We start from the raw sequence: 24729 nt of genomic DNA on the forward strand, positions 1-24729 counted from the left end.
AGGATATGACCCTAAATGTGTTGTTCTGGTATTTTTAAAGCAGCAGTTGTAAACTGTGTATGGTTTTTCTTCTTTTCCCCTCCCTCCTATCTGCATTTTCAGCATCCATCAATTCTACTTTTTCATTCTGCACTAGAAAGTATAAGCAAACTTAATAATCTTCCCTTCCCGCCACTGAATCTCGTTCTTGCAGCTGTACATTCTGACATCCTAAGTGTCAGAATTTCTCCATTATGTTCTCAAATTATCCGAACAATATTAATTCTAAGAAAGAAAGCCAAGTGCCCCTAGAGCTTCTTGATGCCAACTACCACTCCTTCTGGATGGCTTTGGCAGTATGCTTCACAGCAGAATCCAGACTGAACTGTACATGTAAAACCTGGGACTGTTACTGCTGCAGTGCTATGGAAACACAGAACTGCCAGAAGTTACAGGGGGCTTTACTAACACTGTTGGATGCTAAGGTGGTAGGTGATAAAGTATGTCATGTATAACATGTTATAAACATATAGATGTGTGTGCATACATAAATAGATGTATTTATCTATTTATCTCCCTGTTATCTGACTCTATTTATTAAAAAAATCTTTCTATTCAGATCAGAGCTGCTTTTGTTCCCCAGCTGAGGCAACTGTGTAGATTCAGTACAAAGAGTCAGGGGATGCAGAGTTGTGGAAAGGAGGAGAGGTTAGGAAAGTCCAAAGGGACATATAGCTAACTTACCAGTGTTTAACAGATGACTGTGATTTTAGTAGTATTGCAGGTGGAATTGCAGGTAGAGAGAAATTACTCTCTTCTTTAATTCCTGCACTTTAATTTACAGGCTTCTAAAATGTTGGTTTTCTCAGCAAATTTGCCTCATACACCAATATATAACTTCGATATCAATGGATTTGCATATAATACAAATATAAGAATGTAAGCTTTCAGCTTGGACAATCAATTCATGCAGAATCAACCTTGCAAATTTAACTGACATTTGCAGACCTGCAGTTATTGGTTTCATACATATAATCAAAAGTACAAGAAAATTGTCTCCTTCCATTTTAAAAATAATCAGGATCTGATATTTTCTTTCAGTTAGGAAAAGCTCACAAAGGATAAGTCAAACATTATTTTCCTTTAGGGTTACTGTTGCAAGCATATTGCAAACCCACGGGAATGTCCACAAACGCATTCGTGCCAAAGATCATCTGTGGTTTTGCACTGAAATTTGCCCATGAGGAAACTTAGTTCTTTTGAACCTGAATGTTTTCAATTTACAGGGATAAGCAACTTGATGTGAACCCTTTTTAATAAGAAAAAAACCACACCACAGTAGACCTTCGAACTCTAATAAACAGGCACCATGGAAAATGATAGTGTCTTGGCTAAATATTTACACTATCAGTAGCTGTATGGGAGGATGAATCCTTTACAGGAAGAGTGTTTGGTCAAGCCCTTGCCTAGCAGTAAGAAAACTAATGGGTGTTTTGGTATGCGAATTTCTCAGTGGGATTGCTCAGTGATATCTGCCTAAAATTAATACATGCAAGTGTGAGATAATGCCTTGGTTCTGTGCCCATCTCTGACAGATTTGCACTGTGCCTCAGTGCTTCAGAATTTAATATGTGTATATTCTGATGTGGGACTACTCTGTGGGGCTAATAAGAGCTAGAATGAGACTTTTTGGAGGCTTAAATAGCTCTTACACATTCAGCTTCTTAAAAAAGCCTAAACTGGGTAAAGGCATGTAGATTTTTATCCTCAATAAAGAAAAAAGAAACCTTTGTATATAAGTTTATTCCAGAGCCTTACACACAAAGATGAGTCACGTTACATTCAGTTTTATCATCACACCTGGTTTTATACACAAATCAGTGGCCATGATGGATCAAACAAATAACTCATTGAGGTGCATCTCCATACCCTGACAGTGACTTCTGAGGAAGGTGAACCCCAGGTGAACACCTGAGCTTCCATTTCTAACTTTCATACGGGGAGGAGGAGAAACAATATGCAGCTCTTCAGAACTGGGTTAATTTTTTTTAAAAATGTACTATTACTTCAGGAATGCTCTAGAGCTTATAAAGGTAATCAATTTGCATATAAAATCCTTTCATGTTATTGGGAGCTCCAAGTCTAGAATGAATATGAAATATGCAGTAGTGACACTCTGGACAAAAGATCTGCAGTGCAGGAGTGTTCAAGGGGAACATTTTGTCTTAATTAATCTGCAGAAGAGAACCCCTGCTGTTGTTCTTGCTACAATGCTCTTTGTATTTAAAACATCTATCTAACTTCTGAAAAGTAAAATTTGCAAGTAATATAATTTTTAATTTTAAACATTTTACTGACAATTAAAGGAATTGTAGTTGCATGACAATATCCTAATTCTTGGCTTGCTTTAGGAAAATACAATTTTGCGTGAATAAAAGCTACAAAGACTTGTATTTTTATAGCCAGAGCTTTGTTTTTTGCGTATGTTGGGATTGTAGTGCTGAGAGCTTCAACCCCATTTTTAACCATCTGTGACTATGTCCATGGCTTGTCATAGTTTGCAGGATAATTTTCAGAAATTTGGACTATAACTGGTTGGACTCTGGCCTCACAGAAACAACCTATTCTCAGTGCTGTATATAAAACTGTATATTGTAGAAGTAAAATTAACTGAATATTCATAGCGTTCTGTTACTTTGTAGTTATTCTGCTGCTCCTGTTTCCAAATAAAACGTGAACTGTAGTCTAAATTAACTCAAAGAGAAATAACATTTTCACAGTGTATCCTGTAGAGTTCTTCATTGATTTTTAAGATGTACCACTCTTCTTCTGAAAGGTTCTTGGCATTTGGATTGTGTACTGCATTTCAGAGGTACAGTAATTGATGTAAATAATTGTTGAAATTTAAGTGCCCTTTTGGTACTAGTAATAAGGAATCAGGATGAGTCTTTATTTATCTATCTAAGATATAAAAAATGGCAATTGAATACCAAAGTTCAGCCCTAACTGACTACCACAGGATTCCAGTGCCAAAATAAAAAGAAATGTTTATAGTATTCATTACAGAGTGTTTAAATATCCCATAATTGTTTCCTTTTTTCCTTTAGCCAAACCAACAAGTTTATCACTTCCATTGACACCTGAGTCACCAAAGTAAGTACTAAAAAGTGCAAACATTTATAAAAGGGAGGGGGGTTCAGTAGATTTTGGCTACAGCAACTCCATTTCAGCTTGTTTTTATAAATGTGCCCTGTCTTCCAGTGATCCCAAGGGTTCCCCATTTGAGAACAAGACTATTGAACAAACCTTAAGTGTGGAACTCTCTGGAACTGCAGGTGAGAAATGCAGAGTGCTGACTCTTTCTTTAAGCATGGCTCGTGTGTGTTTGTTCACTGTAATATACCACAGGTACACTCAGATCTCACAGTGTCTCCAGTAGATTAACTTCAGTTTAGCACTGACTTTTTATACAGTTACCTGAGAAGAAATGTGTTTGAAAATATGTCTCCAAAACTACACAGGAGAGCATAATTTCTGAGAAAATATGAATGAAACCATTTATCTGTTATACTTCTCCATTTCCCCATAGATTTGTGTACTGCTGAGCACCATCTTTCAAAGACAAACCCCACAGCACGGTGTAATAGATGTTACAGATGTAAAAGTTATGCCATCCAGTCTGTCTCCAGGCTGGTCTAGGGCTGTACACGACTACATGTTTCAGGGCTTTGTCAATTCTAGATTAATATGTCACAAATAACAGCTTTCTCCTCTACCACTGAAAAACTATTCCATAGCTTAGAGGGAATTTTTAAAACTGGTATTAATTTTGTGTTCCTCCTTTTTCTTTATTTCTTCCATTAACACACTTCACACAACCTCCCTTTATCCTTTTCTTCCTTTCTGATCCCTGGATTTGTACCTTTTGAAGATTTGTAGGATTTTTATCATGTAGTGGTTTAGTTCATGTATCATCCATTTAATCACTCATTTAATTCATCTGCTCTTTTTTCTGCTGAAGTCAATTCCTTCAGACTTAGATCTGTTTTATGGCTTTCTTCTGAACTCTGTTTTGCCTCTGTTTTCCTGAAGTGTCCAGAGTCAAGCACAAAAGAACACAGTCAGCTCCACCTGAGCTGTTGCCAAGACTGTTTCGTAATATTTAAAAATATGTGTAATATTGAAAAATAAGAGATGTTCTTGGAATGTGTTTCTCTCAGGATAACAGTGGATTGTAAATTATATGATCATTATGATATATGAGCATTATGGGGGGAGGGGTGCGTTGCAAAATATATCTTCGGGTACCAAAAATCAGCTTCATGGCCCTAAATTCAGTGTCAGCAGGCTGGGTTTGTGTATGTACACTGGGCTTTCACCTCCCAACAACCATCACTTCACTTTTTCTGAAACTTTTTCATTAGTTCAGCGTTAAAACCTGCACACTTTTCTCTGCTGTGTCCTGGAAACCTGCAGTCTTAGTCATTCTTCTCATGGCAAAAGGAAACGTCCCTCCAATGCACCTTCTGTTTGCAAAACTAACATGACTAACATGGCAAAATTCACTGTATGCAGGAGGGTAATCCTATTCAGTACCAGTAGGCCAGAAGCATGGAGAAGCCTCTTTTATCATTACTGGAGAGCAAGTCTGCACAAGGGTGCCCATTTGTAAGCACATGGGTAAGTCAGTGTTTAGTGCTGCCAACAGGAAGGGGCAGACGAGGTGACTACAGCAGAGTGGTACAAGCAGCCGTTGAAATCACTGAAGGAAGCAGTGTTTTCTCCCAGCCAAAAAGTCAGCAACCTGCTCTTCCCATCAGCTGACTAGACAGAAATTGGGAGTCAGTCTGACCCCTGGATAGTCCTCTAGTGTTGCGTCCATAATGGCAATGGGAATGGTCTTGGTATTACCAAATTCATTCCGCTCCATCAGCTGTGCACAGAGGAGGAAACAAAACAGCTTTGTAGTTCCTTGGACAATATAACCAGGAGAACTGGCGCATTATAAAAAGCATCAGAAGCTGTGAAAAACAGCACAACTGGATGCATATCCAGTGAACAGGAATGCTGTACTGTGATTCTCTGATTTTTTTTCCCTCTGGAAGTAAATAGAAGTTAGCTAGAAAATAAACTGATGATATTCAGGAAAAGTAAGAGTTGGTAGAACGTATGTGGCCAGGGAGCTGGGGCAGCGTTACCAAGCAGTGTACATGATGGTGGCTCTTGGACTTCATGTTGCACTTGCTCTGGTCTTCACAACCTGGTGAGGAGGTTTCAGGTGATCACTTAGTAGCTCTGTTAATCTCTGCCTACACATACGCATAGATTTTTATTTTTATATAAATCTATAAAAAGATGCATGTCTTACTTTTTAACTCATTTGTATTGCAGTAGTGTCTTATGTCCTGAGCCTGCTTGTGCCAGAAGCAAAGTACATAAGAGAAACAACCTGGAGTACCAAAGAATTTATATCATATGTATGTAAATCATGGCAGAACTGGGACCCACTTCAGTTAAAAAAAACAACTAAAAAAAAAATAGTGGCATTAGTGATTGATAATACCTTGAAGTTCTTTAGTGAGACCCTGGCAACTCCAAATTATATCCAGATAACCGCATTGCTCATTGTCCTTATATGGGGCAGCTTGCACTGTACAAGCACTATTTATTATAATTTAAATAGGAGTTGCCTTGATCTCACTACTGAATTGAAAAGACCATTAAGAGTGCTGCTTGCACTATCGAAGCACAAAGTATTTTAATATAAATAGCAGCTCCCTTGATCTCTCTGCTGAAAACAACATTGCTTCCCTCACTGATGAATTAACTATAGAGTAGAAAAATAAATAAATAAAAGTATTTCCCACATGAGCCATCAATCTTCGTCACACACACATTTTGGATTCATGTATCTAAAGTCAAACTGAAACTGTTCTATTGCCAATGCTATATCTTGCTTTATAGCTGATTCATTACTAGTCATGAATGTAATTCTGTCCTCCCTAAAACTGTCAAAACATTGATTTGTCAAGTTACAAGGAACAAATATTTTTTAAAGTGTTTTCACACCACACGTAGGAATTCTTTGAATATGCTTTAAGTGAGTGGCCTATGATACAGGAATAAGTCAATTGCTATCTAAAATCCCAACTCCTGAAGCTGATTTCTAGTGTTATTCTAGGGAAAATGGACCAGAACATCATGATATGGAGGGAGTCCTAGGCGATGATAATGTAGTGAATGAACTTCCTGTGTCAGGTGAGCCTCATTCTGAGTAGGAGGCTCAGAAGAGGTTCATCTCTATTTCCACAGGCAGCTGCTTTGTCAGTGCCTTGCTAAGAGGCCATGGGCATGAACCTCTCTAATGTTTTCCAGAAACATGGGATTATTCTGTGTGACCTCTTTGCCCTTTGTTACTAGTCAGGTTGAGGGGGCACCTGCAAGCCCAGGAACTAGGAAGATGACTCACCTTCTTGAAGTTGGCAGTGTTTCTCTTGGCAATCAAAGCCTCCTCAATGATTGTTTTAAAATTTTGATTGTATTAGACTTTGTGCCGAATTTCTGAATGCCAGACATTAGATGGCGTGGCTTCTAATTTATCTCTCTCTGTTATCTCAGTGTCTTCTTAAACTGTTCACTCCTAAATACTCAAAGCCACCATTTAAGTACGTGGAGTTGGTTTACATGCCTAAGGCTCAATCAGTAACTGAAAGGCTATTTCTGCCCTCTTGGTGAAAAGTCTCTCATTTGCATACAGTTCCCTGTAATTTATCGTAGTATAAAACTCCTCACCAGTCTTGGGTGCAAAATTTGATTTCTCCAAAGAGATGACAGAAAAGGCTGTATGAACACAATCGACTTGAATTGCAATTCATGAGCATCCTTGAGGATACTAATACCTGCAATTTGCCCACCTCTAGATTTGTATTACCTCTTATTTGTGAGAACAAATACTTAAAATCTGCCATATAAGAACTTCTTTGGCCTCAGAATGATTTCTGATAAAATGAGATGTGAGATATAGAGAGTTGTCCAGAGGGAATAAATTCTAGTAAGTTATTTGATATTTTCAGTCATCTGTGTTTATTCTGTGCAGCACTGACAACAGGATTAAACTGAATACTCAACAAGCATGTAGTTTTTTATTATATGATGATTATTTAATTTTATTGTATTTTCCTGGCTTCTGCAATCTCGTGCCTCACAAAAGCTCTTCTTCTACTGAATTGAACTGTTATCTTGTGTTCAGTGTTTTAAGTAACCTTAAATAATGTTTCCCTTGACAATCCATTTCCAAACTTAAAAGGTATGGAAGAATTCATTTTCAATGCCTCTCAAAAGCCCAGTGCACATGTAGAAAGGTTCCAGGGCTGCGTTCCCCAAAAGACATTAATTATCAGCTCCCTCAAAGCACAACAAATGTCATCAAACATTTGATGCTAAGTTACAGCAGAGATTTAGAAATATCTGTGTCTGCGTAAAACAGCATTGCAGATCAGTCCTAAGAAGTCCAGATGTCACGTTTAATGCAAAGGCACTCCCCTATTTTCTGCTTTTCAACCTAGCTTAGCTAAATGAGTTACTAATGGGTTTTTTGTAGTGGAGTTTTGGAATGTATCAAACGTAGTTTCGCTCTCCTAGAGACTTTCCTGGAAGGAAGTCACGTGGCCAAGGTGGCAGAGTTGGCACACATGCAAACACCTTTTGCTGCACAGACATGGGGAGGATGGTGCTGCTTTGGCAGCAGTGCTGACAGTTTGATGTATGCTGTTTTCAAGCAGAAGATCACTGAGTTCGTTCGTCGTATATAGACAGAGCAAGGCAAAGTGCAAACGTACCATTTACCAAAGCTATTCAATTAAGGAAAAGTCCCTACAAAGAAAATGGTTTCATAGCATGTCATGAAAAAATACTTGCTTTTTACTTTAAAAAGAAAAAAGGCTGTTTAGGGGGGATGATTGTAGAGTATGTACCACTTCTAACAGATTTGCTGTGCAGAAGTACATAAGTGTGAGTGATGTAGAGGTACTTGTTTATTATAGAGCACATTTCAATGCAGTAATCATAAATATTGCTAAGGTTGTGCTCTGTTGAAATATGACCTACATACTCTTGATTGTTTGTGTTACGTGATTTGTCTGACACCCATTACATTCTGGGTAATGGCAGCCATTTGTTGCTGTGCACAGCAGGCTCTTTTGACAAAAGAAAATAGGCAGCAATAAAAAAGCTATAGTCTGAATTACATTCTGCACAGCGCTGCACTGCTGAGAGTTTGTGCAAGTGTGTTAACAATGCTCTGAACTGCCTCTTGTCAGCCTTCAGCCCGTAATGGCCATCTGTCCTTCTATAAATCTGTCAAAACCTGCTAAGTTCAAGAGAGAGTACGGAATATACCTTGTACTGTCAACGCTAAAATGTACACATTGGGGGAGAAATCGGTGAGTGTGAAATAATCCAATGGTTATAGGATATTGCAATGCCACTGATGTGGGATCATGGCCCTTGGTGAAGATTACCAGGGGTTAGAGTGAAGATGAACAAGTGTGCAGCCAACTGGTTTTCTCAGAATTCACAGTTTGAAGATTGGTCATGGGACACATTGGAGATGAACTCCGTAGAGGTGACATGAATTCAAATCTTTGCTCCCTCCTCCATCCCCCAGTGTAGGTTTGTTCAAAAGTTAAATGAACATTTTCCAACTTTTATCTGTTTCTACTTTCCTGTGCACTTCCTGCTTCTGCTGAAAACCAGGAAAAAAGCCAGAATGCCACGAGGAAGCCCTTTGTTAGGCTGTCCCCAGCCCAGTTCTGCCAGCAAGAGAAGTGCCAGTAAATTTAGCTCAGTCTGTACTTTTGTGAGGGGTTTTTTGGTACGATTTGGGGTTTTTTTTCCCTTTCTCTGAAGATTGTTGGACTCCTTGTCAGGTTTCTGGAAATTGTTTTACTCTGTGTTTTGCTTGCTTCCTGCCGGGACAAGCTTTAAAGAAGTGGTTTGAAACAATATTTTATTTTGAATATTGGATTATCTCTGGGGTTTCTTTGCATGAAATTCTTAAATATGCATGTTCATTGTGGAGTGATTGTATTTTTGCTTCATTCTTTCTTTAAAAGTACATCCAAAAAAACAGTGACTAACCCCAGAGGTTCTCGTGATCTGTATAGTTTCATAAGTAAAAGTGTCAGTTCTAAGCTTTTTATCTATAAAGTTGCTTTCTGCAGTATTTGTTCAATCTGAGCCTGAAGTTTTAACCTGGAAATTACTACTGCAGAATTTTGAAGAGGACTCTTCTCTTCATTTTACCAAAAATTCATTTGGTAGTCAAAAATATTTGTCAGTCTGGAGGTGGATAAGGTGTGAAACACATATGGTTGTCTCAAGTGAATTTTTGGGAAGAAAGAAAAAAAATTGAGGACTCAGAGGAAATCATTTAATGAGGATGACTTTGCACAAAATTTTTGTATTATTAAATTCAAATTTGAGGTAACTACAGTTTTAGGTGTCATAATCTTTTCCTCAGTTTCCTTGACTTTTGTGGCATTAGGCAAAGTCTTCGCATAGCCTTGGGTAGCTCGTAAACATTTTTTCCAAACATTCAGACAAAATCAAGCATCTCTCTCACATCAAGTATTCATGCCTTAGTACTCCTATCTTCTTATTTTCTGGAAGAAATTCATTGCAGCTAATGCAGTGGGACTCCCAGTCTCCATTTACGCTCCTTGGGGAGCACTATGCATTGATGGACGCTTTTCCTTCTTTACAGCAAAACACTATAAAACATGTTCCATTTGCATTGATCTGCTGAGCTCTGTTGCATGTTTAAAAATACAAAACAAAGCTCTATAGGCATGTTTGAAACACACATTTCCTGTGTCTGCCCTCTCTTTTCATTCTTGCTGAGGAAGTAATGGAAAGCTCATTGCTTGGGCTAGAAGAAGAAATCTTGGATAGCGTGAGCCTCTGGGATGCTTAAGGATGGTCTGGATTATCTAGAACTGCCTAATCTCCTTCTAATTTGTTAAATTTTAAGCATATATTACTAAATTACATTAGTATCAGTTGGACAGAAGCAAATTTTTCAAACGTAATGTAATACCTGAAGAGAAATTATTTCCTAAACAGCGTCTACCGTTTGCTGTTACTCTGCCCTGGTGTCCAGGGTTATGCTTTTGTAAAGTCTGAAGAAATTCTATGATTTCTACAGAAAATATTGGAAGTTCTATTCTATCCTTATAAAAATAACTGGAATGTACTGCTTCAGTTCCTAGGCTTTACTGGAATGGGCTGTAGAACTTCCTGCAATTTTGTCTCACCACAATGATATAATCTATTTGTTATATAAACAATCCTGGTAGCTAGCAATATCTTTAGTCTTTGAAGAAGACTAAAAGAAACTTACCTGTTTCCTTTGAACTCTGTACTGCATGACTCTCACTAATATTTAGTTCTAAATGCAATGGTTCATTACAGTTGTGGTTGTACTATTGTTCATTTGGGTTTAAGTTGCAAAACCATATTTCAGGCAAAATGTACTAGTTATGCTTATAAGAATGTATTATACATACATTGGTAATGGTTTTCTATGTTAATGAACTGTGGAGACAAAGAATCATTACTGTTGACTGGTAAGGTGGCTGTGTTTCCTTACATTCAAGTTCTGCGTCCTTTGGTAATTCTCATTTATTTCTCTTGGTCTTGCTTTTGTCCAGATTCTTGTCTGCTAAGTTCTTTATGTTTTTGATGGTGCCAGTCTTTTGACTTTTCATTTTTACATCAAAATCTGCTTCATATTTAACAAAAACGTCTTTTGGTTTTTCTCTCTTAATCTTTTCTTTCAAAATCTACAGAGAGAGGGGCGGATGTCGTGGAGGGAGGGGAGGGGCAGAAACGATGCTGAAGATTAATGGCAATGCATTGGTATTGTTCCTATTGTTGTTACCAGACCTTTGGTGTCTCACACCCTAAATACTTTTATTCCCAGTATTAGTGGTTTTAAAGTGGCATAGAATGAGTCTTGCTCTGTATCTATTTTAAGAAGCACATGAGCCACCTTTATAAACACTGTGTGTGTGCTTAAAAACATTCTGTTCCTCCTTTTAATCCCCGTAGGCCTAACTCCACCTACGACCCCTCCTCATAAAGCCAACCAAGATAATCCTTTTAGGACTTCACCTAAGCCGAAGTCATCATGCAAGACTGTTGTACCACCTTCAAAAAAGCCCCGCTATAGTGAGTCTTCTGATTCTCAAGGAAATAACCCGATCAAGAAGGGTCCAGAACAGTCTGAGCTGTATGCACAGCTTAGCAAGACTACAGTACTGTCCAGTGGACATGAGGAGAGAAAGACAAAACGGCCCAGTTTGCGGCTGTTTGGTGACCATGACTACTGTCAATCTGTGAATTCAAAATCAGAAATACACATTAAAATATCCCAGGAACTTCAGGACTCAAGACAACTAGAATTTAAGGATTCTTCACCTGGGTGGCAGTGTCAGATTTGTTCTTCTTTAGAACAAGACCAGTATTTCAAGAAAGAGACTTTACAGACAAATAAGCAGGGATCCCATGGTAATAACAGAAAACAGCTCCAAGACCAGGAAATTCGGGCTGAACTGAATAAGCATTTTGGTCACCCCAGCCAAGCTGTTTTTGATGAAGAAGCAGATAAGACCAGAGAACTAAGGGACAGTGATTACAGTAACGAACAATTCTCCAAACTACCTATGTTTATAAATTCAGGACTAGCAATGGATGGTCTGTTTGATGACAGTGAAGATGAAAGTGATAAACTATGCTACCCTTGGGATGGGACACAAGCCTATTCATTATTTGATGTATCACCTTCTTGCTCTTCTTTTAACTCTCCATGCAGAGATTCAGTGTCTCCACCCAAATCCTTATTTTCTCAAAGATCCCAAAGGACACGGTCTAGATCAAGGTCCTTTCCTCAACGCAGGTCTTGTTCCCGTTCTCCATATTCCCGATCGAGATCAAGGTCGCCCTGTAGTAGATCCTCTTCAAGGTATGGTATAGGAAATTCATGTATGATTATTGTAGTTAATAAGGAGAACAGCAAAAACGTAAAGGAACTAAAAGGAAGGAAAGGAAAAAAGCAAGAAATAACTTATTCCAGTGCAACTCATTCTGTTGCTTCTGAGCTGATTAACTCTAAAGGTTACGGGTTTGCAACAGAAACACTTGTTGACAATATCCTTTAATTTGCCAAGTTTACACTTTCTGAGTGAAGCCAGCCAGGTCAGAGGCAGAGCAACTCATGAGAGATGTATACAACTAACCTTTCCCATTATCTGTGAGCTGCCCGGTGCCAATCTAGCTGCAGCCTCTATCAGATGAAGTTGGCAGTGGCTGACTGACTGCTCTGTGTTAGCTTCAATAAGGAACATTACAGAAAGGCTGAGGAGAGGAAATCACTTGAGGCCCCTTAGTTGACTAGGGGATCACAGACTGTCACTGGAAAATCCCACTGGTAGCTTAGAAGAAATTGTAAAGTTCAGGGAAGAGGTAGAAAATAGTGTCAGTAGACTCAAACGGAATGACAGAGGTGATTGTGTTTCTTCCTGCAGATCTTGTTGCTATTATGAGTCCAGCCACTGTAGACACCAAGCATGCCGAAGTTCTCCCTTACGTGCAAGATCGCGGTCCAGATCACCGTACAGTCGCAGACCCAGGTAGTGCCTTTGGCCTGCATTTGTTTTACTTTGCAGCTGATTCTCAAGAGATAATCGTAGAACCATTAAGGCTGGGAAAGACCTCCGAGATTATTGAGTCTAATCTTTGACTGAAGACCAGTGTGTCAACTAAATCATACTGCTGAGTGCTACATCCAGTCGTTTCTTGAACACTTCAGGAATGGTGTCTCCAACACTTTCCTGGGCAGCCCATTCCAATGTCTAATTACCCTTTCAGTGGAGAAATTCTTCCTCGTATCCAACTTGAACCTCCCCTGGTGCAGCTTGAGGCCATTTCCTCTTGTCCTGTTGCTAATTACCTAGGATAATAAAGCCTTCCAAAAATTGTATTTTTAATTTTACAGTCACAAATGCAGATGCTTGATTTAATGACTAAGTTATGTTTCCTAGATATGACAGCTATGAGGAATATCAGCATGAAAAGCTGAAGAGGGAAGAATACCGCAAAGAGTATGAAAAACGGGAATCTGAAAGGGCCAAACAAAGGGAGAGACAAAGGCAGAAAGCAATTGTAAGCACTGTAAAGATAACTTTCATATTGAAATAGATTTGTTTCTTTTCACGGATTCTAATGCTAAAATTCACAGTTTATTTGCTTTCTTTTTATAAAAATACAAAAATCTGATTATGTGTATTTCTTAGTATTTCTAATTTTAAGAAAATATGTGTTTTCATAACAATTTCTGTTTTGATGTCATGGTACTAATTTTTTAGGTTCTATAAATTGCAGCTCACCAAATTTTTCACAGTGAACAGATACAGGGGACTTACTAGAAAAAGGGTTAATCCCAGATAGCGCACAAGTAGAATTGAACTAGCCTGTTTCTTATACAGATCTACCAGTGACCTGCCTTTTATATTATGTGTCACCTACCAGACCTAGCAAGGAGTCAGTTTACCAATTGCTGAACTGTCATAGTGGCTGTAATTGTCTGTACAGAGAGAGCAGATGACAGAACTCAAAATTGGGATCACATGACTTTAATTGTGATTTTTTTTCAGCATATATGAGTCAGTTCAATTTTGAGTTATTTTTAGCAAAATAAGTAGTCTAAAGACACGATGCAATTTAAAGATGTCATTTAACACTGTCCCTCTCCTAATGAATATGTATTATTTAATTATTTTGTTCATAAGTGTTCTCTATGAAACAACTGAAGTATATGAAACAACTGAAATACCCGAGATGAAGGAAATACCACAGGGGGTTAAGCAACTCTCTTGGCTGTTGTAGCACCGAGACAGAAGAATGGCTATTAAATGAACGGGAGGCTTTTACCCCATTTTAATTCCCCATTGGCAACTGCATTTTGATAAATTAAACTGGGAGTTGCTTTGAATCTGGACTCCTCTTGTAGTTGCTAAGGTTTGGTTACAGTTTGCTTTTCTGTGTCCTACTCTTTCCATTCAGTTGTACCTACACTGCTGTTCTGATGACTGTTGCATGAACTGGTGCAGACTGGGACAATTCATCTTTGTTTCCAGATTTTCCCTTAGTGCTCTGTGCAGAGGTCACCGAAATGAATAGGTCTTTTTGCCAGTGCCATTAGTGGACTTTGTAGCAAGAGGTGATTTGTCACACGCTCGGCAGCATTTCTGCAGAACTGGGAGTGTGTAGAGACTGACAGAGACTGGCGTAGTCTACAGCAATGAGAAGTTCTGGGAGGGAGCAGACACCTTTATGGTCTGATTTTTGTCTCTGCTGCTGTTGTTCTTAGTGAGCTCCAGCAAATCATTTCACTCTGCTTCAGATGCCCTATCTACAAAGTGTGGGTGATAGGTGTATTTTGTAAAGCACAAGATTTAGAGCTATAACACTCTGTGCTATGCTGCTCTGAAACTCAGTGAAGGCAATGGAATAATTTTGCTTGGCTTCAGACAGGGCCATATTTAAGTCAATTGTTGCAGTTAGTTTTAAAATATCTGGCTTCCGTCTGCTTAGAGGTGAACACTACCTTCCAGCAATCATAACTTACACTGGCTGTTCTCTCTTAAATCTAACACAAATTAGAGATTCAAGTAGACCTCTGTCATGGGTGTATCTTGCTACTTCTCAATTACTGTACCTTACCCATATAAATAAACATGAATCCTGCTGAGGAGGTAGAAAATTTGATTTAGTTTAAAACAAACAAATATTTGGCAAGTAGGTAATCAAGAGAAAAGGAAAGAAAGGAAACTTAAAAAGCTGCAGATATGCTGCATCATAGCTTCCTGCATTAAAAATTTTAGACATTTCAAAACCAAGGTTGAATTTATTTTCTTTCCATAGTGAACATTTTCATGATAATTAACTTAATTAATGGAATTATTTATTAATAAACATAAGTAAAACAAATCTAAAAATAAATATCAATAAACAGAACATGGCAAAAATCTAAAATCCAGTCATCTGTGTAGGAGCTGCAGGAAATGTAGATTAAATCCTATTAACTCCTTTTTCCAAAGTCTACCAGCACTTTAAAAATCTGTATTGAATCATGCTAGTTTATACCCTCTGCAAATAAGCAGGGATTAGGGGACAGCAAAAAAAGGGAAGCCCTGATCTCATGAAGTAAGTGATAAAATTTGTATTATTTCTAGCATTTTCTGCTCCTTTTCTTACTCCTTCTGGTTTATGGGTCTCTTTTGTATTACTCTTTTCTTTCTTGAGGGACTCGACTCATTTATCCTTCAGTCACAAGAATCTCCTTTCTGTCTTTCCTCTTTCTATAGTCCCATAAATTTAGATTTCTTTTCTCTCTGTATTGGGGAATTTTTTATTTTGTTCCTTGCCAATTCTCTTGCTGCCAGAACTGATTTATTGCCACATACCTCCAGATACTGTTAAAAGAGTGCCCCAAAGATTGGGTAGTACTAATGCCTCAGTTGTTACACAGGACTGGTGACTTTTCTTCTTGCTATGATCTCAGAAGTCAGTTGTAGAAATGATGCACAGTAGAAAGGGAAGTTGTGACTGAGCTACAAGTCATCAGGTATCCTTGACTCAGTATCTAAAATTAGTCTCCATGTGACAACAGGCATGGGAAACAGAAAAAAGAAATGAGGAAAAAAAATCACATATTTTAGTCTGTCAAAATCATATGAGAAGCAGTACAAGCAGGTGTGCAGACATTGACAGAATGCTGAGGAGGCTTGTTTTAGAAGCCTGTGCTCATGCTATGTGGCACAGGCGTGTTTAAAACTACTGCCCCTTCAGTCTTGCACACACCACCTTCACTGCAGTAGCTTCAGATCAGCTAGAAGCCTAGGCTAGCATTTTCCTGTGTGGATTCCGGAATTCCTATCTTGACTTACGGCTATATACAGGTGATTTGATTTCAAAAGGTACTGTGGTATTCTTCTTTCCTCCTGTCTAGTTCCTGGAGATTCAGTTCCGTTTTTGTGGATTGAGGTCCTAATTTTGAGCAGTCATGCTTGAAAAATATGGGCTGAGCCCACAAAGTATTTTCCATTTAGAGAGTAAGAAAAATATTTTTGTCATTAATTAATTAATTAATTAATTCATTAATTTATACTTTTGATTGCGATTCCTTTGCTAACTGAGGAAATGTTAGAATAGTTTAGTTTGATCTTGATTTATTTCACAGGGTCCCCATTTTGTTTTATAATGGGTCCTCACTGAATAAGGATGGTCTGCCAAGAAGACTTGCTTAAGTGTGTAATGCTAACCAGACACATTCACCATGAAACTTGAGGAGCACCGCAGGACAGGACAATCTGCTTGATGCTTTGTAGAAACCTGGATCCAACCCCCAACCAAGGCAGATCACAGTGATTTGCCAAGTGGTCTGATGACCCTTTTTTTCTTCCAAAACACCCCAGGAAATTTCTGAGTTGTGGGGGCTTATACTGCAGCAGTTCATTAGACCACGCAGAAAATACTTTTCAAAGCATGGCATCAGGAATAGTTATCACATTCCAATTCTGGAGTCACCAGTTCATGATTCCTCATTGACATGGTGCACCAGGGCAGGGAGGTTAAACTGTTTGGTGAGCAGCTGGGTGTTGTGGATCTCTGCTACTCCGCTGCTGTGGCCATGATACTGACTTAGAGTCACACCCTCCATGCAGCTGCTGCCAAGAGGTATAACAAAATCAACTTTTATACTCGAGTAGAAAATTACTATTAACATTACTACTTTTCATTTCTAAATGCTGACAGCTTCAGTGAGACAAGTATCAAAAGTCCCAGTCCCAGAAAGCTTACAGACATAAGAAGATAAATGCACTGTGAGACCGCTGCAGCGGAAAGAAACACATGGTTTCAAAGAAAATAAATTGCTCTAAAACAGGAAGGCAGGAGAAAGGTGGTTTCATAAATGAGTGCTTGCCTTTTCTAAAGTCTAAAACCTATAATGGAGTGCATTTCCACTAATGAAGGATTCAGTGTACATCGTATATTTAGGTTGGATTTATTTGTTTTTGCTTGTCTTGATGGCCTTGATCCTAGGTACTCTAATTTTGCTATATGAGTTTATGAATAAGTATCAAATGGATTACCTAAACCTTGAGGTTTACTGGTCCATCTTTTTTTTTTCTAGCAGTCACCATGGAGTGTGGCTGAACTGTTCAGCCCTCAGGTAGCCCCACAGCAGCACTTGATAATCTTTTGTTTTGTTCTCTTTTTGTTCCAGTTTTTATGATTTTTACTTTTGCCATTCATGCTTCCCAAAGGTCACACTTATTCTTTACTGAATCTGAAGAAATTTTTTCTTACTATTATTAGTAAATCAGAATCTTAAGCTTAAATGGCTTTTTTCCATCCATAGCATTTCTATTTTTAGAACTCTGTCCAGACATTCCCACTGCATTTTTAAAATGGTATTTGGCCCTCAGCTCTAGGAATAAAAGTCTTCATGGCTTTCTACTGGAAGAGAAGTCACATGTCATGGAAGGCAACACAGGCATGGGGTTTGCACCCAGCCAGCCACCTCTGTTGTAGCAAGAAGCAGAGCCTCTGACAAGCCCATAGCAGAACCTATAGCTTTAAAACGCTCCTGGCGTTCTTCTCTCAGCTTCACATAAAGCATTACCTGGCTCCTGGAGAATTAGGTATGCAGACAAAAAGTGGTAGTGAAAATGGGAACAGCAGCACTATGCTGTGTTACCTCCAGAGTGGCTGCCTTCAGTTCCCATGGGCTCTTCTTAGCAGCACCACAGGCAGACAAAGCAAACTGTTGGGGGGAAAAGCCAAAAAAGCAAGTGAAAACTAAATACATCTAATAGCCTGTGGTTAGTTCCTTATGAAATAAAAACTTAATAAGGAAGGACAAAGAAAATAAAGTTTTGGAGGAAGCCTTTGCAAGACAAAAAAGATCCCTAGCATTGGTGAATAATTTGGAGGATGAGTGGTCCCTTTATTAACCCTTAGATGTGTAAGGTATATCCTAGTCCTGTTTTCTCAAGTTTTGGTATTCTAATGTTTTAGTATTTTCATTTGAGACTTAAAATACTGCTTTTCAGTCTGAGATTTTCTGCCACATCTTCCTATTAAAATGTTTTTACTGCAAAAAAGAAAGAGCAAGATTATGTAGAAGGAACTTTAGATAAACCAAAAGAAGACAGACATGTTGGGCCTGAGGGAGTTGACTGGACTATTCTTTCATTTTTTTTCTTGCCAAAGCAATGAACTACACTTAAATTTTGTGATGCAAAATAAATCATCTGCACTTTTGGGAGGGAAATATGAATAATATCTTCTGAAGTTTCCTGCGGGTTCCCTCTGCCTATATTAAATTGTAAGCAAAGGCTGTTCTTCGCAGTTCTCTAGGTTTTCAATTCATCTATCATCTCTTAACAAGTGCTGTTTACTTAATATGCACATATAGAGTTATGCATGTAACTTACTGTCCAATAAAGGTCTTTAACATTTAGAGGTATGTTGTAATCTTGTTAGGCCTCTATAGTTCTTATTATTAATGGAAATAAAGACAGGCATCTCTATGAATACATATACATTCTTCATAGCTGCTTTAAATAAACGAAAGTTAACCAAGACAAAGACAGTGCTGTATGGATCCTGTGTTCTCCGGTATGTTATTCCATCATGGCACTCTGCTTAAAAAATACTTGAATACATCTTCTCATGTGTGCACACTGGAGGACATATGGTGCATTTCAGCTTTAAATTTGAATTTTCTTAATTTTGCAGGTTTAACTTATTCCCTTAATGGTAGTTTTAACAGGTTTTTTCTCTTTTTTTTTTTTTAGTTTTGGTTTATTACAGTTGTCTTAAAGGGTTTTTAGAGATATAAAGGTTATTAGAGGGATAGAAGAAGGAAAACTTGCGCAGGCATGCGCACAGACTTAGGGAAGAATGTGCAATAAGATATTTCCATCACACTGTAATATAACAATCTCCATGTCAGTGAGTGAAACATTATGTTTTTTCAGTTGAGATGTATTATCTCAGCTAAAGTATATTAGACAGTCTGCTGTGTTATGTTCTGCTCCATCTGGTCAGTCATTTAGGTTCAATAGCAAGTATCAATGGAATTGTTTCTTATCAAGTGTTTCAGTGCGGTTAAATCCTTGATTTGGTAAAACAGTCTGAAAAAGTAATTACTGTGCATATGCAGATTTTCCTGGTTTTGAAGTTTATGGCACCCAACCATAGTGAAAGTAAGCAGAATTAGAATGGGGAAAATGGAAGAAATGCAGATTTCCCTTGCTTGCACTCTGCAGTCCCCAGTTTACAGAAGCCCTACCCAAACTCCTTTGTCAGGAAGGTCAGAGCTCTGGACTGGGACACAGTAGAGACAGAGATAAAAAGCAGCAGCTGTCTATAAAGTACCCTTGTGCCCTAAATGTATGGCCTCCCATGTGCACACTTCCTTCTTTTAGCCATTCTAACTTCTCCAAACTGCATTGATACAGCAGAAAACAAGGGCAGCTTTTGGACCCTGCACTTGAGAAGGCGTAACATTTAAAAATTAAACTGTCTGTCCCAGCAGGGTTACGGAAGACTAGTAAAGCACTTACCTTGGTTCCTTACATAATCAAAAGAGGCAGTAATTTCAAGCAATTAAATGATATACTTCCTTGATTCCACTGATCAGGGACAGCATATATATATACTTTGATAGAACAACCAAGGACTCTGCTGGGCTGACCAAGGAGCTGTAAAGGACCCAGGTGATTCTTGTGCCATTCCTTAGTGGGCAGGGCTTTTGGGTAGGAATATTTGATTCTTGGATCTTTGTTTTCTGCAGCTTTAAACTTCCATTTCTCAGGAGCTTCCATTTCTCTGGATCTGAGCCGCTGAGATATGCAAGGCCAGGAAAAGAGTCGACAGAAATAGTTGACTGAGTGTGCTAGTGAGAAAGAGTTTCTATTGGGAGACAGATATATTAGTGTTAGCTTCCTGCTGCAGGAATTGTTTATTTATTTTGTATTAAATAGTTCCTGGGAGCCAAGTGCTCTCCTGGGAGCAGGGAACCAAGATTTTTGGCACCCGTAACTAAGAGTTCTGATGGTCCCTTTATCTCAAATGAGTACTCAAACAAGTAAAGAGGAGACATTAGGATAATTTTCGTTTTTATATGTGTTTTGGTCTGATCTCAATCCTATTGTCCATGGTCCAAGAATGACTAGTGCTTTATGCCTCAGTAGGGACTCATGGGAAAGATATATTTTGTGCTATATCTGAATTGTAACACTATAAACTACCTGTCTCTTCAGGCTAGAATGTTTCTGAGCAGGAATGCAAGTCTATATTTAGGTCCCTAGAGCCTTTTGCATTGCACAGTTGAGGTGCCATTAGCCTTTAGGCACCTCCAGGTTACGATAGTCATGAATTCTCAGCAGTCAGTAGAGCTCCTTCAGCATTCGGCACCTAAATTCTGCACAAGTCTCAGGTGCCAAAGCTGATGGTTTAAACTGACGTTGCTCCACTGACAGATTTACACCAGCTGAGAATGTGGTGGTGGTTCGATTTATGGGACTAATGTGCGGGTGTGTAAGGGATGAGCAGTAGGGCTGGTAGTGCCAGGGTTCCTCAGGCCAGAGGCAATGGGAGATAGAAAGGCTGAGCACCCAAGCCAGGTATAGCTGGTGCTTCTTTGCCCTGATTACCTTTAGGTCAGTGTTTTTAAGATCTCTTTTTGCCTTTTGCTTCTCTTTCAGCTCACTAAATGGCTCTACTCTCAGCAAAGTGTTCATCCTAGAATTCATGAAGTGACTCTTAACAGGGTTTCCTAGTCCTTCCCTAATTCTGCTGAGCATTTGCACTAAGGGAGAAAGGATATGACTGTGACTCCATTGTTTTAAACGATCTGATGCTTTGTTCCAAGGGTTGAAAGAACATGCAAATGACAACCTGGCCTGTGAAAATCAGGGACTTCAGTCAGGTGTGTTTTTTTCTGAATAAACCAACAGGCAATGGTGACTGCAAGGTATATTTTACTGTCCTGCCTTCCCCTCAGAAATACTTATTTTAATAAAAGTCATCTTTTGGACCCAATCCTGGTTTTGGCTGGGATAGAGTTAGTTTTCTTCTTAGTAGCTGGTACAGGACTGTGTTTTGGATTTATCGTGAGCATGATGTTGATAACACATGGATGTTTTAATTGCTGCTAAATAGTGCTTACTCTAAATCAAGAACTTNACTGCCACTGTCCAAGCTTGCTTGGCCCCGGCAGATGAACCTCAGGATTAAAGGGTGGGCTCAGTTCAGCACACGCTGTGTCTCACCTAAAAAAAATCCACTGCGCAGGCTCGAAGGGTTAATGACCTTTCCCAAATCTTTGCTCGCGAAGACTGGCCATTATATATATATATTATATATATAGCTGGTGCAGGACTGTGTTTTGGATTTATCGTGAGCATGATGTTGATAACACATGGATGTTTTAATTGCTGCTAAATAGTGCTTACTCTAAATCAAGAACTTTCCAGTTTCCCATGCTCTGCCGGTGAGCAGGTGCACAGGAAGCAGGGAGGGAGCACGGCCAGGACAGCTGACCTGAACTGGCCAAAGGGATATTCCATACCATACCATACCATATGGCATCATTCCCAGTATATAAACCAGGGAGAGTTGGCCGGGAGAGGCAGATCACTGCTCAGGGATGGGCTGGATGTTGGTCAGTGGGGGGTGAGCAACTGTAGTGTGCAGCACATTTTTCTCTTGGGTTTTATTCCTCCATCTCTCTCCTTTTCATTACTATTATTATATTTTTCTTTGTTTCAATTATTAAGCTGACCTTATCTCAACACACAAATTTTACTTTTTTCTGATTCTTCTCCCCATCCCACCAGAGAGTGGGGAATGAGCTAGTGGCTGTGTAGTACTTAGTTATTGGCTGAGGTTAAAACATGACAACCCTTGAAAGTTTTCCCTCTCTTTTAAGGTATGGATTATGGTGGAACGGGATTGCAGGATGAATCAGCTATTGAGTCATCTGGGTTTATAATGTTATGTTTGTAATACATTTTGTTATGTTTATAGTACTTTTATGCAGTTATTGTGTTACTTTATGCTACTCTGCAACTAAGATGGGTTTTGCTCCATATTGTGTAGATGGCAAGAGAAAGAGAGCTCCTAGTTTGGAAGAGTTTGCAGTCCTGGAGGGGAAGTGGTAGAAGGGGTGAAAGGGAAGAAGGTGAATAGGATACAAAGGGAACCATCTGTCAGTGTACGGAGAACGGTACCAGCAAGCAGCGAACCCTTCCAGGAGCACACCACCTAACAAATGGTAGTGTCATGTAAATGCCTTAGATGCTTTCCAGGAGAGAACTATTTCATTTACTTGCAAGATGCAGTAGGTCTTCCACGAGAGACTATTTCTATGATTATGCATCCTCTGCACATCTTTGTATGTATTTGCATGCATATATGTCTAGGTTCATGACTATTACACATTTGTTAAAAATATGCCTTCCCTGTTACTCTTCATCAACAGGAGGAACATCGTGTGATTTATCTGGGTAAAATCAGACCTGACACAACCCGAACAGAACTGAGGGACCGTTTTGAAGTTTTTGGTGAAATCGAGGAGTGCACAGTAAATTTGCGGGATGATGGGTAGGAACTTTTGAGATTACTTCTTGTTTGGGACCTGCCATATGTAAAAAATTATGGCAGTAAGATTACTGGTATGGGAGTTACCAATAAAAGTGCTGTGACAGATGACATGCTGAGTTCAAAACCTTATTTATTTTCTTTCATCCTTATTTATTAATCTTGCTAGTTGAGATTTCCTGTCCCAGAAATAAGTATTTAGCTGTATGACAGGACAATCATGCTGATAAATGGATGCAGTACTTCTGGCATTTCCACTGCTGGGTCTCCTGCAAGTTTGCTTTCAGGAAGGGGTTACACTAATATGTGTTAACTCTTTTCAGCTTTTGTTCACAACTGTATTTTTCAATTTCAGAGACAGCTATGGTTTCATCACCTACCGCTATACTTGTGACGCCTTCGCTGCTCTTGAAAACGGATACACTTTGCGCAGGTCAAATGAACCTGACTTTGAGCTGTACTTCTGTGGACGCAAGCAATTTTGCAAGTCTAACTATGCAGACCTAGGTAGGTATTTTGGTCTATGCGAATTAAAGTACATAACTGGAATCTTGTAACTCATGGGAATTTAGGATTCGCTACTTTTTTGTTTACTGCTTATATTATTTAAATGATGGGGGGGGGAAGGTGTTGAAGGAAGTGGTTTTCACTTTCTGTAAAAAGTTTAAAAGTTAACTAATCTGAGCTGTCTTCTTTCAAATATTCCAGACTGTGAAAATTCTTTTAAAGCCCACTTCCACCATTATAAAAATAAGTGCTCAATATTCAGTAATACATTTCTATGTTGAAATGATAGCACCACAGAAAACTCTCACATGCTTTGCTATTTATTGCTATAACTGCTTGGTTCCAATACCTTATCTATTTATATGATTGACAAACAGAGAACAAAGGAAATACCTTACCACAAAAACTTCATTATGATTCTTACTTTGCCATGAGTTCTGTGGTAGATGTGTGGAACTTGCCAAGGGCACTTCTTAAACACAATTCATAGATACTCAAGTTTGAAAGTGAGAAGGGTTTGTGACCAAATCCGACCCTTAGTGTGGTAAAAGCCACTGATCTCAACTGGTGATTCTAAAATTGTGCATAAGCATCGATGTATGAAAGTGTCTCCTTGAAGGGATTTCAAGTAATGATATAAGAGGCTCCAGCCTGTGGAGAGCTTTGCAAATCTCATAGTGTTTGTGGTCGCACTGAAGTGGGGTATTATCCATACCAGTTTCCAGACCCCAAGGTGCTGTGGTAACTCCAGGCTCAAGTGTACATACTGGCTGTGCTAACACATCTAGGTCTGTCCAAGTCCTGCCTGGGCAAAAACATGTGGTTCTGTCCTATGCTCTGGGTCAGGGTGTGATGCTTCCCCTTGCAAGGATTTTTGGAGGTGTTCAAAGTTTTACAGAAGGAATACTGATGTTAAGTATATTCATGAAGAGACCACGTAGACTACCAAAACAGCCTCTGTAATATTATAATATATGATAAACTCAACTCTTATTTAATTACCTTTTAAAATGTAAAGTATTCATTAAATGTTAAATCTTTCCTAATACCTGTATAAATAGACTAAAGGCATGGGAGATGCTCTTTTCTGAATAACATAGCAAGGCACATTTTGCTGTTGAATCTGTATTAATCAGATATTGTGGGTTTTTTATGAATAAATGACCACAGTCATTAAAATCTCTCATAACCCTGTAACAGAGTGCTAATGAAATCTTGTATGTGCTGCCCTCGGCTTTGTACAATGCAGGAAGTGCATACAGATACATTTTTTCTAACCAATTGATGTCTTTTCAAAATAAATTATAAAGATGATACGCATTGTTCACAATGAATATGCTATAATTCACTTCAGTGACTAAACAGATAATGTAAAGCTAAGAAAAGGCAATTGACTGCTGAAGAGATATGGTGTTGATGTTGAAAATATAAAAGGTAGGAAGGCATTTGTCGAAATGTAGGCTGATAAAAACAGTAGAACCAGATTTAAGTCTTGCCTTGATTTGACTT

General features: G+C 38.7%; 1 protein-coding gene across 3 annotated transcripts in view; it reads left to right on the forward strand.

Annotated features, from left to right (window-relative positions):
* The window catches only part of PPARGC1A (PPARG coactivator 1 alpha), a 367599-nt gene that overhangs the window by 337666 nt on the left and 5204 nt on the right, over window positions 1–24729 (forward strand). For all 3 annotated transcript variants that reach the window (XM_017828835.1, XM_017828913.1, XM_017828996.1), the window contains 7 exons: window positions 3087–3132; window positions 3241–3314; window positions 11089–12001; window positions 12564–12668; window positions 13080–13200; window positions 22595–22716; window positions 23069–23220. In XM_017828835.1, the coding sequence (XP_017684324.1) occupies window positions 3087–3132; window positions 3241–3314; window positions 11089–12001; window positions 12564–12668; window positions 13080–13200; window positions 22595–22716; window positions 23069–23220 (1533 nt within the window). The remainder of the gene's footprint in view (window positions 1–3086; window positions 3133–3240; window positions 3315–11088; window positions 12002–12563; window positions 12669–13079; window positions 13201–22594; window positions 22717–23068; window positions 23221–24729) is intronic.

Source organism: Lepidothrix coronata, unplaced genomic scaffold (genome assembly GCF_001604755.1).
Source record: "Lepidothrix coronata isolate B3197 unplaced genomic scaffold, Lepidothrix_coronata-1.0 Scaffold0, whole genome shotgun sequence".
Taxonomy (NCBI): Eukaryota; Metazoa; Chordata; class Aves; order Passeriformes; family Pipridae; genus Lepidothrix; species Lepidothrix coronata.